The sequence below is a fragment of the Molothrus aeneus genome, chromosome 4, assembly GCF_037042795.1.
Source record: "Molothrus aeneus isolate 106 chromosome 4, BPBGC_Maene_1.0, whole genome shotgun sequence".
Taxonomy (NCBI): Eukaryota; Metazoa; Chordata; class Aves; order Passeriformes; family Icteridae; genus Molothrus; species Molothrus aeneus.
In genome coordinates, this window is record NC_089649.1 from 71,011,668 (window position 1) to 71,027,057 (window position 15,390).

The 15,390-nt window shown below is 57.5% G+C and overlaps 4 protein-coding genes across 5 annotated transcripts in view; 3 read left to right on the forward strand and 1 right to left on the reverse strand.

Moving 5' to 3' along the window:
* PTPRA (protein tyrosine phosphatase receptor type A) overlaps positions 1 to 3,230 on the forward strand; it is a 128,275-nt gene extending 125,045 nt beyond the window's left edge. For both annotated transcript variants that reach the window (XM_066548786.1, XM_066548787.1), the window contains 4 exons: positions 171 to 296; positions 1,249 to 1,400; positions 2,038 to 2,173; positions 2,876 to 3,230. In XM_066548786.1, coding sequence (XP_066404883.1) covers positions 171 to 296; positions 1,249 to 1,400; positions 2,038 to 2,173; positions 2,876 to 2,950 — 489 coding nt within the window. In that variant the 3' untranslated portion in view covers positions 2,951 to 3,230. The remainder of the gene's footprint in view (positions 1 to 170; positions 297 to 1,248; positions 1,401 to 2,037; positions 2,174 to 2,875) is intronic.
* Positions 3,231 to 5,458: 2,228 nt separating this feature from the next.
* LOC136555782 (progonadoliberin-2) lies at positions 5,459 to 7,843 on the forward strand. The gene is made up of 4 exons (XM_066548791.1): positions 5,459 to 5,499; positions 6,228 to 6,375; positions 7,290 to 7,355; positions 7,784 to 7,843. Exons 2-4 carry the CDS (start codon positions 6,238 to 6,240, stop codon positions 7,802 to 7,804), a joined length of 225 nt encoding a protein of 74 aa, XP_066404888.1. The 5' UTR covers positions 5,459 to 5,499; positions 6,228 to 6,237; the 3' UTR covers positions 7,805 to 7,843.
* Positions 7,844 to 8,976: 1,133 nt separating this feature from the next.
* Positions 8,977 to 13,031, forward strand: MRPS26 (mitochondrial ribosomal protein S26). Its single transcript, XM_066548788.1, has 4 exons — positions 8,977 to 9,271; positions 10,955 to 11,092; positions 12,076 to 12,199; positions 12,431 to 13,031. The coding sequence occupies exons 1-4, from the start codon at positions 8,985 to 8,987 to the stop codon at positions 12,560 to 12,562; spliced, it is 681 nt and encodes a 226-aa protein (XP_066404885.1). The 5' UTR covers positions 8,977 to 8,984; the 3' UTR covers positions 12,563 to 13,031.
* A 298-nt stretch (positions 13,032 to 13,329) lies between these two features.
* On the reverse strand, positions 13,330 to 15,150 carry LOC136555781 (neurophysin 1-like). The gene is made up of 3 exons (XM_066548790.1): positions 14,990 to 15,150; positions 14,409 to 14,610; positions 13,330 to 13,510 (listed from the first exon to the last, which is right to left on the reverse strand). Exons 1-3 carry the CDS (start codon positions 15,107 to 15,109, stop codon positions 13,461 to 13,463), a joined length of 372 nt encoding a protein of 123 aa, XP_066404887.1. The 5' UTR covers positions 15,110 to 15,150; the 3' UTR covers positions 13,330 to 13,460.
* Between the last annotated feature and the right edge of the window lie 240 nt (positions 15,151 to 15,390).

Below are 15,390 nucleotides of genomic sequence, written 5' to 3' on the forward strand. Positions count from 1 at the left end.
ATCCAGCAAGACTGGCTCAGCAATTCTTTTCTTCTCTATCAAAACTTGCTTCCATCTCTATTCCTTCTTCATATTCTACATCCAAAAATCTTTCAGCTAAACATACACATCTGTGAGACTTTCTTGACAAAACTTTCATCCTTCCCAACCCTCCTGTGCTGCCTCCTCAGGAGAAGTGTGCCCAGTACTGGCCGTCCGACGGCTCCGTGTCCTACGGGGACATCACAGTGGAGCTGAAGAAGGAGGAGGAGTGTGAGAGCTACACAGTGAGGGACCTGCTGGTGACCAACACCAGGGTAAGAGCCTGGCTGCTCCCCCTGGCTGTGGTGGGTGGTGGTTGAGGGTCCCCAGGACGAGGGAAGAGATGAGAATCTTGACTCTGTGTTTCAGAAGGCTGATTTATTATTTTATGATATATGTTATATCAAAAGAATATTATATACTAAAACTACACTAAAGAAGTAGAAAGGATTTCATCAGAAAGCTAGAAAGGAATTAGTAATAAAATCTCGTGACAGACTCAGAGAGTCTGACACAGCTGGCTGTCATTGGCCATTAATTAAAAACAATTCACATGCTGGGTAAACAATTCTCCAAATCACATTCCAAAGTAGCAAAATATGGAGAAGCTTCCCAGCTTCTTAGGAGAAAAGATCCTAGTGAAAGGATTTTTCAGAAAATATGTCTGTGACACCTGGAGACCTCTGCGTGCTCCTGGGTTTCACTGCCATGAGCCCCTGCTGCTGTTCCATCAGCTCCCCATTGTCCCAAAGGGATTTTATCCCTGTATCCCTGTCCTGCTGCTCATTCCTGCTGCCCTCACCACCAAGCCTCCTTCCTGCTCCCCATTCCCCACACTTCCCTTACTCCTTGCCCTGGGAATGCCACTCCTCCACAAGCAGCTTTCCTACAAGGATTTTGTTTGCTTCTTCCAAGAATCCCTGTGGTATTTTTGGGGTCCCCCATGGCAGGAAGGAAATTATTAATCTGACTCCATGTTCTTAGAAGGCTAATTTATTATTTTATGATATATGATATGAAATGATCTGATATGACATTATATTATGCTATATTACGCTATACTAAAATTTATCTCCCTCCTGCTCCCCATTCCCCACATTTCCCCTACTCCTTGCCCTGGGAATGCCACTTCTCCTCAAGCAGGGATTGTTATCCCAAAGCCCTGAACCCCCAGGGTTCCTGGGTACAGATCCCTCAGCCTGACCTGGAGCTGTGCCCTCCCCACAGGAGAACAAGAGCCGACAGATCCGACAGTTTCACTTCCATGGCTGGCCAGAGGTTGGGATCCCCGGGGATGGGAAGGGGATGATCAACATCATTGCAGCGGTGCAGAAGCAGCAGCAGCAGTCTGGCAACCACCCCATCACTGTGCACTGCAGGTAAAGCCTGGCTGGAGCAGCTGGGCCACCCCTCTGAGGGATCTGCTCCACCAGGAGCTTGGGAGATGGTCAGAATCCCAAACTGTGTCCTGGATAAAATGGGAGAGGCTGGGGTGTGGTATTTTTGGGGTGCCCCGTTGTTGGGAGGAATGATGAATCTGACCCCATGTTCTCAGAAGGTTAATTTATTATTTTATGATCTGTATTAAATTAAAGAATGCTATACAAAACTATACTAAAGAATAGAGAAAGGATACAGACAGAAGGCTAAAAGATAATAATGAAAAACTCATTATCTCTCTAGAGCCCTGACACAGTTGGATGGTGATTGGTCATTAAATAAAAACAATTGACATGAAACCAATGAAACAATCACCTGTGGGTAAACAATCTCCAAACCACATTCCAAAGCAGCAGAACACAGGAGAAGCAAATGAGATAAGAATTGTTTTCCTTTTTCTCTGAGGCTTCTCAGCTTCCCAGGAGAGAAATCCTGGGCAAAGGGATTTTTCCAGAAAATGTGACAGTGACACTGGGGCAGGGCTGGCTCCTCCAGTTCTCCAGAGCTTCCCAGGTGGATTGTCCTCTGGCAAAGGCAGCAGGGGTTTTCCCTCAGCTCCTGGTTTCTCTTTCCCAGTGCTGGAGCAGGAAGAACGGGCACCTTCTGTGCGCTGAGCACTGTCCTGGAGAGGGTGAAGGCAGAGGCCATCCTCGATGTCTTTCAGACAGTCAAGAGTTTAAGACTACAGAGGCCACACATGGTGCAGACACTGGTAGGTGCCTTCTGACCTGCCAGAACCTCAGCAAGGATGGGCTGGGGGGCTCAGTGTTGAGCAAAAACCTCTTTGGTGGAAGGTTTTTGCTCTCCATGGAAGAGGGAGTGAGGGAAGGTGTGGGTTCATCATCCCTGGAAGTGCCCAAGGCCAGGTTGGATGGGGCTTGGAGCAACCTGGGACAGTGGAAGGTGTCCCTGACCATGGCAGGGGGTTGGAGCAAGGTCATCCTCAAGGTTCCTTCCAACCCAAACCATTCTAGGATCCATGATTCTGTGAGGGTGGGCCAGGAGCTGTCTCCCCTTCCTCTTGTTAAGGCACCAAGACACCTTTTAAGCACTGACAGAAGTTGTAGGAACCTCCTTGGGCACATCCTCAGCCACAGTCCATACATGAATGAGCTGAAACTCCTGGAGAAGTGCCCTGGAGTGGCTGTGGAACCCTGCACATTGGTAGAGTTGGGGCTAGGTGAGGTCTTGCAAGAGGGGTTTGCTCAGGGCTTTAGAAGGAAAGTCTTTTGGGGTCCAAACAGAACCTCAGAGCAGGAAGGGGAAAGCAGAATTTCTTTGGCCATGAGTACCCCAGGAAGGGTTTGGGGGTCACAGGGAGGTGGGACCTGCTCTGGACACCTGCCCAAGCCTCAGGTGCTGTCTCAGGTGTGGATTTTCCTGCTGTGAGCCTGTTCTCTCTGAAATCCCACAGGAACAGTACGAATTCTGCTACAAGGTGGTGCAGGAATACATCGACGCCTTCTCAGACTACGCCAACTTCAAGTGAAGAAAACAGGAACAAAAAATCCACACCCACCCTCCCTGAAACAAATGACAGAAGAGTTGCCTTCTTTAATATTTTGTAATATTCTGTTTGTTAATATACCCCCCCAAACAAAACAAAAACAAAACCTATGTGTATATATCTTAACTGTTTTAGAGGTTGGTACCATAAGCTTCATATTAGCTGGAGATTTTATATGTAGCAAAGTGTTAGTGCAGATACTGTTGGCTCCTTTTTTTCCAATGTTTTATTGGGGAATTAAATAGCTTGATGTTTGGATTAATATTGTCATACCATCTCTCTTCTGGAGAGTTGATACAGGCTGTTATTTTGTTTGTAAATCTTTTTTTTTTTTTTTTCTTGAGGGAGTAAAACCTTTTTAAAAAAAAAAGGAAAGAAAGATATCCTGGATCTCATCTGAAACAAAACCTAAACCCCCTCCACCACCACAACCCCACCAGCACAAGCTTTTCCAAACCTGCAGGGAAATGGTTTCACATTTTTCTGCTGGTCAGCTCTAAAAAAAAAAAAATAAGGAGAAAAAAAAAAAAAAGCTTATTCTGTGTGTGTGTTTATATATAAATACCCTCATTTTTGTACCAAAAGCTAAAATACTTTCCTCCCTCGGGGTCAGGCCACCATGTACTGCTGGTTTGGAAACTGTAATTGCCACACAGCAGCACCCAAATGTTGGGATTTCAACCTCAAAAAAGCAAAGCCCAGAAAACCAAAAGGATTTTTGCTCCCTGAAGGAAAGGTCTGTGTGTTTGGAGCTGGACTTTAGAGCAGGGATTGGGGCTGGCCCTGTGGCCCTGAGCTGAGGGTGCTCACTGCCATCCCTGCTGGGGCTCTTGGCACCAGCTGAGCTCCATCCCCAGCTGCTGGAGGAGATGTCAGATTATTTTTCCTGGCACTCTGAGAGATCTCAGAGTGAGGGAATGGTTTGGAGTGGGAGGGGTCTCATAGAATATCCAATCCTATATCCATGACAGGGACACCTTCCACTATCCCAGATCTCTCCAAACCTCATCCAACCTGGCCTTGGGCATTCCAGGGATCCAGGGGCAGCCAGAGCTTCTCTGGACCCCCTGTGCCAGGGCCTGCCCACCCTCCCAGGGCAGGATTTTTCCCAAATCCCCACTCCAGGCCTGTTCCCTTTCAAGAAGAATCCAAAGGCTCAAGAAATATCCTGAGGAGCAGGGGTGCAGCACTTGTATATTAGAAAAAAAACAGGCTAATATTGATAATTTTAATATTTTTCTTATGAAGAGAGGCTGAGGAAGCACCTTCCTTGTTCCTCCTGCACTCAGGGGCACCATGGCCAGGTTAATGGGGGAGCTCCATCCCCTCTGCAGGCACTGGGAGAACTGGTTTGGAGCAGAGGCTTCACCCCAAGGATTTCTCTGGGCACCCCAAACAGTACTGGGGAGCACAGGGTGGGTGGAAGGGCCCAGGAATATTGACAGGGATGTTCTAGACTCAGGATATAGGGTTGAAATCTAGGAAATTCTAGGTAAAAACAGCCCAGGAGTCAGAGTATCCAAGTTTTTTCAGCTTTTTCCATCCAGGCAGGATTCAGTGGAGGCACACAGGCAATGGGGCACCCTCAGCCACCCAAAACACCCCCAAAAAAGTTGTTTTGCTGCTGCCATCATCCCCACTGCATCACCTGGTACCCCTCATGAGCTCCAGCATCACCCCATTGCCAATAAATTCCAGCTCCTAAATTCTGGGGGCTTTGGGCCAAGGCTGTCAGTCACACTCAGAAATAAATCTGGTGGCCCCAAAGAAATGGGGACCCTCCTTGAACAGGGGGGGATTCATTTGTCCCCACAGGTGCTCCACCCAGGAACATGGACCACCCCAACAAGTCCCTCCATTTCCCCTTTTTTCCTTCCTTACCAGGATCTCAGGGGGTTTGGGGAAATTTTGGGGTGCCAGGAGCTGCCTTGAGCTTTTGCCACAGCATCTGCCCTGGCCCCATCCTGCATCCAACTGCAAATATCAGAGAGATGAGCAGCTGCTGGAGATAATCCAGGGCCAGATCCTGCCTAAATCCCCTTCCTGAGCTGGGAGTTGTGGGCTCCATGGCCACTGCCAGCATCCAGCCCCACTTTGGGGGTGACAGATTTGAAATGGGGGGAGAACCAAGGAAATGGGGGCTGGGAAACTGAGGCATGGGGAATTTGCTCACCTCCTTTCAGCAAGAGCATCCCTGGAGCTGCAGAGGGACAATCTGCATCCATCCCTTTCCCAGCTGCCAGCAAATGGGAAATGAGCCCCTTTTGGGGGTCCCCATGGCAGAATCCCCAAAAAGGGCTCCTAGGGTGCCGTTCTGTGGTGCCAGGGGGATTTCGGGGGAAGGAGGCACCGGGCACCGGCACAGGGAGGTCGATGCCATCAGCGAGGTCACTGTCCCCCGGGGGAACGGTGGCCGGGCCGACGTCACTGTCACCGAGCCCTTCAAATAGCGGTGCCTGCCCTGCCGGCCGCTGCCACCACCGCCACTGTCACCGCCACTGCCAGCACCGGCACCTCCGGCCCCCGCCCAGGTGAGGCTGCCCCGGCCACGGCACGGGCTGGGCCCCGGGCTGGGGGGTCCTGCTTGCCCCAAATCAGACCCCAAATGGGGTCTGGGGGGGTGGGGGGAGTGTCCATGCTGGATCCAAGCCCCAGCAGCACCCCGGGGTGCTGAGCCCCGCCGGCTTCCCCAGCCCCAAAGGGCACCCAGAGGTGCTCATCCCTTCTGGATCTGCGTCCTAAACCCACCCATGGGTGCTGATCCCCTCTGCATCTGCATCCCAAACCCACCCATGGGTGCTCATCCCCTTTGCATCTCCATCCCAAACCCACCCATGGGTGCTCACCCCCTCGGGATCTGCATCCTAAACCCACCCATGGCTGCTCATCCCCTCGGGATCTGCATCCTAAACCCACCCATGGGTGCTGATGCCCTCTGCATCTGCATCCCAAACCCACCCATGGGTGCTGATCCCCTCTGGATCTGCATCCTAAACCCACCCATGGGTGCTCACCCCCTCTGGATCTGCATCCTAAACCCACCCATGGGTGCTCACCCCCTCTGCATCTGCATCCCAAACCCACCCATGGGTGCTCACCCCCTCTGCATCTCCATCTCCATCCCCACCCCCCAACCCCTGTGCTCCTACCGAACCCAAACCACCCCAGGCAGCACCCGCGGCTGCTCAGCCGTCCCGCAGCCCCCCGGGGGTGTCCCCGGAGCAGATGCCGGTGGGACAGTGCCACTGTGTCCCCGCAGCCCCCCGGCCATGGCACCCCGCGGGTCGCTGCTGCTGCTGGCGCTGCTGCTGCTCAGCTGCGCCCTGCCCCGCGCCCGCGGCCAGCACTGGTCCCACGGATGGTACCCGGGGGGCAAACGGGACCTCCGCACCCCCAGCGACCTCCAGGTAGGGCGTTCCCCGCGGGTCACCCCCCTGCGGGTCATCCCCGTCCCTCCCGGGGTGATGCCCACCCTGCCCGTGTCCCTCCTGCCCAGGGTTTGTGTCCCCCCCGCCACCCTGTCCTGGGGTTAAAATCCCTCAGGATTATCCCTGCCCGAGTTACACCGCCCCAAATTATCCTCCCTGAATTGTGTCCCCTCGTAATTGTGTCCCCGTCCCGCGATTATCCCCCCGCTGCGTTCTTGGATTTATCTCTGCCCCAGGTTAAACCTCACTGCGGGTTTATCACCCCCACGGGCTAAAATCCCCCAGTTTATCCCCCTCCCTCAATTATCCGGGTTTATCAGCACCCCCAGGTTTATCCCCCTCCCTGAATTATCCGGGTTTATCACTCTGGGTTATCCTCTCTGAATTATCCAGGTTTATTACCCCCACGGGCTATAATCACCCCGGGTTTTTCCCCTCCCTGAATTATCCGGGTTTATCCCCCCAGGTTTTCCCCCTCTCTGAGTTATCTGGATTTATCATCCCAGGTTATCACCCTCCTTGAATTATCCGGATTTATCACCCCCACGGGCTAAACCCCCCCCAGGTTATCCCCTCCCTGAATTATCCGGATTTATCACCCCAGGTTTATCCCCCTCCTTGAATTATCCGGGTTTATCACCCCCACGGGCTAAAATCCCTCAGTTTATCCCCCTCCCTGCGTTGTTATCCAGTTTTATCACCCCCTCAGTTTATCCCCCTCCCTGAATGACCCCCCCCGAGACCATCCCTTTTCCCATGCTTATCTTCCCCTCCCATTTCCCTCCCTCCCCGAATCCCCCGCACTTTATCCACCCTGGAATTCCTCCCACCCGCGGGGTGATCCCCCCCAATCCCGGCTGCTTTTCCCCCCTTTTTCCCCCCTCCTCCCGCAGGTCTCGTCCCCTCTCGGGCGCTGCCGTCCCCTCCCGTGTCCCCCCCGGCGGGTGGAACCGCTGCCGGTGAGCCCCATCCTGGGGGGGCCTGGGGGGTCCCCAAGACCGGGACTGACCCATCCTGGGGGTCGCCGGGACCAGGACTGACCCATCCTGGGGGTCCTGGGGGTGTTGGGAGGTCCCCGGGACGGGGTCTGACCCATCCTGGAGGTGCTGGGGGGTCCCCAGGACCGGGTCTGACCCATCCTGGGGGTCCCCGGGACAGGGTCTGACCGATCTGGGGGTCCTGGGGGGTCCCCGGGACCGGGACTGACCCATCCTGGGCGTCCACGGGACTGGGATTGACCCATCCTAGGGGTGCTGGGGGTCCCCAGGACCGGGTCTGACCCATCCTGGGGGTCCTGGGGGTCCCCGGGACCGGGTCTGACCCATCCTGGGGGGGCTGGGGGTCTCCGGGACCGGCACTGACCGGTCCCCCCGCCCCTCTCCCGCAGCCCCCGGCCCTGCGTCCCTGACCGGAGGCACCGAGCCCCCCCGCGGGAGAGAACCGGGACCCCCTCGCGGGGAATAAAGGGGCTGGGGGGGATCTGTGAGCAGTGATGGTGTTGGAGGGGGGCTCGCGGGGGGGGAGGTGGCATGGGGACAGTGGGGACAGCGGTGTCCCTTGGGGCTGCGGTGCCGTGGGCGGGCGGGGTCGTGTCCCCAGGGGGATGCGGTGTCCCGTGGGGGGCAGGGGGCGCGTCCCTTGGGATCCTTGGGTGGGCAATTCGTGTCCCACGGGGGCGGGTGTCTGATTTTGGGGTGCCGTGTCCTGTGGGGTTGGTCCCTGTCCCCAGGGCTGTTCCGTGTCCTACGGGTGTCCCTGTCCCGTGCAGGATGTTCCTGCCCCACGAATGTCCGTGTCCCCTGACTGTCCCTGTCCCATATAGGGTGTCCCTATCCCCGCCGGTGTCCGTGTCCCACCGGTGTCCCTGTCCCTTGGGGCCGTCCCTGGCCCCTAAGTGCCCGTGTCCCACGGATGTCCCTGTCCCCTATAGGGTGTCACTGTCCCCGCCGCTGTCCTTGTACCACGGGTCTCCTTGTCCCCGCCGGTGTCCGTGTCCCACAGATTTCCCTGTCCCCGTGTAGGGTGTCACTGCCCCACGAATGTCCGTGTCCCTTGGCTCTCCCTGGCTGTCCCTATCCCGTATAGAGTGTCCCTATCCCCGCCAGTGTCCGTGTGTCCCACAGATATCCGTGTCCCACGGCAGCCCCTGTCCCTTGCAGGGTGTCCCTGTCCCCACCGGTGTCCCTGTCCCGTGTAGGGTGTCCCTCGCCCCACGGATGCCCGTGTCCCCTGGCTGTCGCTGTCCCATGTAGTGTCCCTATCCCTGCCGATGTCCATGTCCTACAGCTGTCCCTATCCCGTGTAGGGTGTCACTGTCCCACGGGTGTCCCTGCCTCACGGATGTCCGTGTCTCCTGGCTGTCCCTGTCCCAGGGGTGCCCCTGTCCCGTGTAGGGTGTCCCTGTCCCCTGGCTGTCCCTGTCCCACGGGTGTCCGTGTCCCCTGGCTGTTCCTGTCCCCTGGCTGTCCGTGTCCGTGTCCCGCTCCCCTCCCGAACTCCATTTCCCATCATACCCCGCTCCCCTCCCCGTGACGCCGCGCACAGATGTGACGTCATTCTCCGCGCCGCGCGGTCCCTCAGGCGCCGCCATGCTGCGGGCGCTGAGGCGCTGCCGCCCGGGGCCCGTCCCGCTCTCGGGGCTGGCGGCCGCGCTGGGCCCCAGCCCCTTCCCAGGGCTCGGCCCCGGCCCCTCCCCGGGGCTCTGCCCCGCCTGGGCCCCGCGGGCGGTGCCGGCGCGGGGCCGCAAGACCCGGCACGACCCCCCCGCCAAGTCCAAGGCGGGCCGGGTGAAGCTGCCGCCGCCCGTGGACCCCGAGGAGCTGCTGGTGGTGCAGGAGCGGTACCGGCAGCACCGGCTGGTGCTCAGCGCCCTCCGGTACCGGGGATGGGGATGGGGCTGTGGGGCAGGGCAGGGCTGGGCTGTGCCCGTGGAGATGGGGGCGGCTGGGGGGCAGGGAGGGTCGGACATGGGCTGGGCTGGGGGTGCTTGTGGGGCTGGGGGTGCTTGTGGGGCTGGGGGAGGTCGGGACTGGTTATGGGGCTGAGGAAGGCCGGGTGTGCTTGTGGGTTTGCGTTAGGGACTGGTTATGAGGCTGGGGGTGCTTATGGGTTTGGGTTAGGGACTGGTTATGGGGCAGGGGAGGGTTGGGACTGGTTATGGGGCTGAGGAGGGCTGTGGGTTTGGGTTAGGGACTGGCTGTGGGGCAGGAGAAGGTCGGGACTGGTTATCGGGCTGGGGGTGGTTGTGGGATTGGGTAAGGGACTGCCAGGGGAAGGTCGGGACTGGTTATGAGACTGAGGAGGGCTGGGGGTGGGTTGTGGGTTTGAGTAAGGGACTGGTTATGGGGCTGGGGGTGGTTGTGGGTTTGGGAAAGGGAGCGGCTGTGGAGCAGAGGGGGTTGAAGTGCTGGGTTTGGGGCAGGGGCTGGGTGTGGGGTTTTTAGGGGCTGCCTGGATTGGGTACAGGACTGGCTGAGGGGCAGGGGGACAGGTGTAGGGCTGTAAGGCTGCTGTGGGGCAGGGGAAGGTTGGGTGTGGCTGTGGCTCTGGGGATGGAGTTGGAGGATGAATGAAGTGCTGGATATGGGGCTGATGTGGAACAAGAGAGGGTTGTGGGGCTGGCTGTGGGGTGGGAGGCTGGCTATGGGGTTGTGAGGCACTGGAGTGTGGCCTTGTGGCCATTTGGGGCCGCTGTGAGGGACAGTGGGGCAGTGGAGGGGTGGCTGTGGGGCACTTTGTAAGGGGAGGAGGAGATCTGGGATACCGGGGAGTGGGAAAAGGTGGTGGGGTTTGGACTGATGAGGGGCAGGGAAGAGTGAGGGGGGTGGCACTGGGAGCACTGAGGATCAGGGGGGTGGCACTGGGAGCACTGAGGGGCAGGGTGGTGGCACTGGGAGCACTGAGGATCAGGGGGGTGGCACTGGGAGCACTGAGGATCAGGGGGGTGGCACTGAGAGCACTGAGGGGCAGGGTGGTGGCACTGGGAGCACTGAGGGGCAGGGGGTGGCACTGGGAGCACTGAGGGGCACGGGGGTGGCACTGGGAGCACTGAGGGGCAGGGGGTGGCACTGGGAGCAGTGTGGGGCAGGGTGGTGGCACTGGGAGCACGGGGGTGGCACTGGGAGCAGTGTGGGGCAGGGGGGTGGCACTGGGAGCAGTGTGGGGCAGGGGGGTGGCACTGGGAGCAGTGTGGGGCAGGGGGGTGGCACTGGGAGCACTGAGGGGCAGGGGGTGGCACTGGGAGCAGTGTGGGGCAGGGGGGTGGCACTGGGAGCACTGAGGGGCAGGGGGTGGCACTGGGAGCACTGAGGGGCAGGGGGTGGCACTGGGAGCAGTGTGGGGCAGGGGGTGGCACTGGGAGCACGGGGGTGGCACTGGGAGCACTGAGGGGCAGGGGGTGGCACTGGGAGCAGTGTGGGGCACGGGGGTGGCACTGGGAGCACTGAGGGGCACGGGGGTGGCACTGGGAGCACTGAGGGGCAGGGGGTGGGGGTGGCTCTGCTGTGGGCTGTGCTGCCAGCCCCGGGCAGGGGCTCAGGGCCCTCCCCCGGCCCTGCAGGGCGGAGTTCAGGGCCGAGGTGCTGCAGAAGAAGAGGGAGGAGCGCCTGGCTGCCGAGGGCTCGCCGGAGGAGCTGGAGGAGCACCGGCGGCTGATGGCCTGGAACGAGGAGGAGAACGCCCGGCAGAGGGCCCGCAGGTCAGCACGGCCCCTGCAGGGCACGGGGGGCACTGCCCTGCCGGCTTTGGCCTCTGCTCAGGCACAGCTGGGCACAGAGGAGCTTGGGCAGGGTCATTCCTGCGTTAGGAACTGGTTCATGGCCAGGCCCAGTGGGGAATGGTCACAGCAGAGGTGTCCCCAGGTGTCCCCAGTCCTGTTTGATGTCTTTGCTGATGATCTCCATGAGGGAATTGAGTTCACCACCAGCAGATTTGCAGGTGACACTGAGCTGGGTATGAGTGTGGGTGTGCTGCAGGGCAGGAGGGCTCTGCACAGGGACCTGCACAGGCTGGATCCAGGGGCTGAATCCAAGGAAATGAGGGATAACAAGTCCAAGTGTGGGGTGCTGCACTTTGGCCACAACAACCCCTGGGGACAGAGGGGCTGGACAGCAGCCAGGCAGAAAGGGACCTGGGGGAGAGATGGACAGCAGGCTGGACATGAGCCTGCAGAGTGCCCAGGTGGCCAAGAAGGCTCCTGGCCTGCATCAGGAATGGTGTGGCCAGCAGGAGCAGGGAAAGGATTCTTCCCCTGTGCTCAGCACTGGTGAGGCCACACCTCGAGTGCTGTGTCCAGTCCTGGCCCCCCCAGTTTAGGAAGGATGTGGAGATGCTGGAGTGTTCCAGGGAAAGGCAGCAAAGTTGGGGAAGGGTCTGGAACTCAAGTCCTGGTAGGAGCAGCTGTGGGGGGCTCAGCCTGGGCAGAAGCAGGCTCAAGGCAGACCTTGTCACTGTCCACAACTCCCTGACAGGAGGGTGCAGCCAGCATGGGCCAGAATCTGCTTCCTGGCAGCCTGGGAGCAGAGGACAAGAGGACACAGCCTTTCCCACCCTGGCCTTTTTAAATAAATCTGCCTGTGCAGCTCTCGTGGTTCCTGTGCCTTCTGCTGCTGAGGGCCAAGTCAAGGTGCTCTGGGTGGGATGTGTCACCTCCTCCATGACATTTTCCTTTCTGTCTGGCAGAGAGGAGAGACTCAGGAAAGAAGAGGAGGAGCAGAAGAGGAGGAAGTCAGAGATTGCAGAGAAACAGGCCAGGAAAATGGAGGCTTTCCTGGAGGAGAAGGAGAAGGAGGTTCTCCAGCTGCAGGTAAGAGCAGCTGGTGCCTCCTGGGGAGCAGCTTGCCAGAATTCCCTGCCAGGGAGCCATGTGGGAGCCGTGGGCTTGTTTGCCACCCATTTCTCAGCTGGCAGCTGGGAACACAAGCGCCAGCACCTTCCAGGGGTGTTGACAGCGCGTGGATGAGAGAGAGCTCGAGCCAGAGCTCTGGGAACAGGCTGGGATAATCCTGAGGGGGACAATCCTTGTCCTTTGCTTCAGGAGGAAGCCAAAAACTTCATCACCCCCGAGAACCTGGAGGCTCGGATCGAGGAGTGCCTGGACAACCCCCGGAATTACAACTTCGCCATCGACAAGGACGGGCGCATCGTCAGGCGCACGGTGCTCTCATAGCAGCCCTGGCTCTGGTGTCCAGAGCCCAACAGAACACACAGATCCTTCCTTGGAATGTATAAATTGGCCACAGAAGTGGTGGAGAAGGGGTCTGGCTGTGCTGCCTCCAAAGGGTTAACGCCTGCAGGAAAGGGGGTGAGGGGAGTCTTGGAGGCTCCAGCAGCCTGGCTCAGCCCTGTTGCTGTGCCTGTGATCCCACCTCCCACGTGTTTGGATCCCTGCTGCCTTCACACACGGCATGTGGGGAGGAGCAGAGCACTCCCAAGGCAGAGCCTGGCTCAGCTCCTCGCTGTCAGCTCCTCTGGATGCTTCCAAAGGCAAAGGAGGGCTGAATTAATTTGTAGGAAACACTGATCTTCCCTTTTTTTTGTTGTTGGGGGAAGGAATTAATTGTAATCCTGATTTTACACTTCAAATCCTCCTTTGCACATCCCTTGGTGTGGCTGAATAGGAAAATGTGTCTGAATGATTCAGGATTTCTGGTGTCTCATTCCTCCTTTTAGGCTTAATTTACTCATCACTACTGAAGGTATAGATAAAATTGTAATGACTTTGGGTGTTCTAGGTTGTTGGGGTCTGGCAGCCTGTCAGCTTTGTCCTAAAACTTCTGGTTTTGGGCTGAGCCTGGAGTTTGCTGTGGTTCAGCCATGGTCCCTCTCCCTCAGTTCATTGACCTGAAACCCTCACTTTTTACCTCCTAAAAGTGTAATCTTCTCCCGAGGCTGCACCTCAACCAGGCGAGTACACAAAACCCACAGACTTGTGGCTGGGTTGTTTTTCTGTCCAAGTTTTATTTCTAATTAAGCTCAAAGCTCATCACTTCGAGTTCGAGTCACAGCCCAGGTTGGGGCTGCGACAGCGATGGATGCAGGATCCTGCAGGTTCTCTCCTGGCTGGGCTACACAAACAGCAGCTCCTGGTCACAGGATGAGTCAGTGCCACAGCCCTCTGAGGGGAGACAGGGTGTGAAACCAGGCAGCACCCACCAGACCCCAGGGACCCTCTGAAACAGGCCCCAGGGACCCTCTGAACCAGCTCCCAGAGATCCCTGAAACAGCCCCTAGAGATCCCTGAAACAGCCCTCAGGAACCCCAAAAAACAGCCCTCAAAGACTCCCCAAACCATCTCCCAGAGATCCCCAAAACAGCCCCCAGGAACCCCCCAAAAACAGCACCCAGGGACTCTGTACCAGCTCCTAGAGATCCCTGAACCAGCCCCCAGGGACTTCAAAACAGCTCCCAGACATCCCTGAAACAGCCCCCAGGGACCCCCAAAACCAGCCCCCAGGGACCCTCTGAACCAGCTCCCAGAGATCCCTGAAACAACATCCAAAACCAGCCCTCAAGGACTCCCCAAACCAGCTCCCAGAGATCCTTAAAATAGCCCCCAGGAACCTGCCAAAGCAGCCCCCAGAAATCCCCCAAACATCCAGAGAACCCCCAAAAACAGCCCCCAGAGACCCCCTGGCACTGGGGTTTAATGAGCTCCTGCTCGTTCCATTCTCTGGTGCTTTCCAGGATTTTCAGCAGGATCCCTGCTAGTTTAATTTAGGGAGGAGGGTGGGATTTTGAGGAAAAACTGATGAGAGCAGGAGGGGACGTGGCTCCTGCACTTGCTCAGCCCCCAAAATTTGTTTGCTGTCTGTTTCCCTCTGTCCCAAACCCTCCCACTCATCCCTTCCCTGCGGTCTGGACTGGTCCTGGGGCATGCCCTGGCTGCATACACGGATGAGACAAAGAATCCCTTGGGCATCCTCCCATCTCCCACTATTCCATAGAACCCTGAATTCCCTCCCGGCTGTGCGAGGCCTCGGGACAGCAATCCCGGGATGCCGTGCCGCCCTCACCGGTGCTGCAGCAGATGCCGGGAGCGGCGCAGCTCCCCCCGGAGCCGCAGGGTTTGCGTCCTGACTCGCAGGGCGTGGGCAGGAAGTTTTCCTCCTGGCAGCGCAGCGCCTCCGAGGTGCCGATGTAGCAGCCCAGCTCCTCCCCGCAGCAGATGTTGGGCCCGAAGCAGTGGCCCTTGTTCCGGGGACCGCAGGGCAGGCACTGCTCGGGGAAGGGGGCGGGGAGAAGGTTGGGAGAAGGGAAGTGTCACTGTAGGACACGAAACAACACGAGAGCACACACCGCTGCTCTCAAAGTGAAGAAAAGTTTATTTTCTGACTCGAACATTTATAGGTTTCTAAAAGTAACAATAGATTGGAGGGTGACAGTGCCACCTCTCCAATGACACTAAACAAACGAACGGTCTATCAAATTTCTCCTCCTCCATAAAAAAATGCGAAACAATCAGTTATTTACAGAAAGTGTGTGAAAAAAAATTGTTACAAGAATGTAAACATCAGAAAACTTAAAAAATCTTTAAAAAATCAAAGCAACAGGTAAAGATGGGGTTGGGAGTGCTCCAAGCCCCCCCAGGACTTACCTTCCTGATGTCCATGTCCAGCACAGCTCGTTTGCCCCCGATGGGGCAGTTCTGGATGTAGCAAGCAGAGGAAATAGTCAGGAGCCCCAGGAGGCAGAGAGCCAGAGCCTTGCAGGACATGGCAGCGGGACAGGGGCGATTTGTGGCTGCTCATCCCAACTGCTGGCCCTGTATTTATAGTCCTGGCTCCTGCTTAGGGATTCTGGCACCGGCGTCACCAGTGTTCCTTAAAAACCACAAGGCATTGCTTCCCACAGCACAGGGCTCGGCTAATAGCCAGAGGTCGAGGACGTGAGGTCAAGGACAAGGTGCTGGTTTTCTCCTCAGTGATGAGTCTGGCAGGGACGTGTGGAGGTTGTGGATGGAGTTGGATGAGCATGTGGAAGTTGTGGGTGGAGCTG

Excerpts from the sequence above, each read along its gene's own strand:
- LOC136555782 (XM_066548791.1), top strand. The coding sequence starts at position 6,238 with ATGGCACCCCGCGGGTCGCTGCTGCTGCTGGCGCTGCTGCTGCTCAGC. Across the intron at positions 6,376-7,289 it reads GCACCCCCAGCGACCTCCAG|GTCTCGTCCCCTCTCGGGCG; the intron begins GTAGGGCGTTCC and ends CTCCTCCCGCAG. Across the intron at positions 7,356-7,783 it reads GGCGGGTGGAACCGCTGCCG|CCCCCGGCCCTGCGTCCCTG; the intron begins GTGAGCCCCATC and ends CCTCTCCCGCAG.
- MRPS26 (XM_066548788.1), top strand. The coding sequence starts at position 8,985 with ATGCTGCGGGCGCTGAGGCGCTGCCGCCCGGGGCCCGTCCCGCTCTCG. Across the intron at positions 9,272-10,954 it reads CTGGTGCTCAGCGCCCTCCG|GGCGGAGTTCAGGGCCGAGG; the intron begins GTACCGGGGATG and ends CCGGCCCTGCAG. Across the intron at positions 12,200-12,430 it reads AGGAGGTTCTCCAGCTGCAG|GAGGAAGCCAAAAACTTCAT; the intron begins GTAAGAGCAGCT and ends CCTTTGCTTCAG.
- LOC136555781 (XM_066548790.1), bottom strand. The coding sequence starts at position 15,109 with ATGTCCTGCAAGGCTCTGGCTCTCTGCCTCCTGGGGCTCCTGACTATT. Across the intron at positions 14,611-14,989 it reads TGGACATGGACATCAGGAAG|TGCCTGCCCTGCGGTCCCCG; the intron begins GTAAGTCCTGGG and ends TTCCCCGAGCAG. Across the intron at positions 13,511-14,408 it reads CGGCATCTGCTGCAGCACCG|AGGGCTGTGGCACTGACTCA; the intron begins GTGAGGGCGGCA and ends GTCTCCCCTCAG.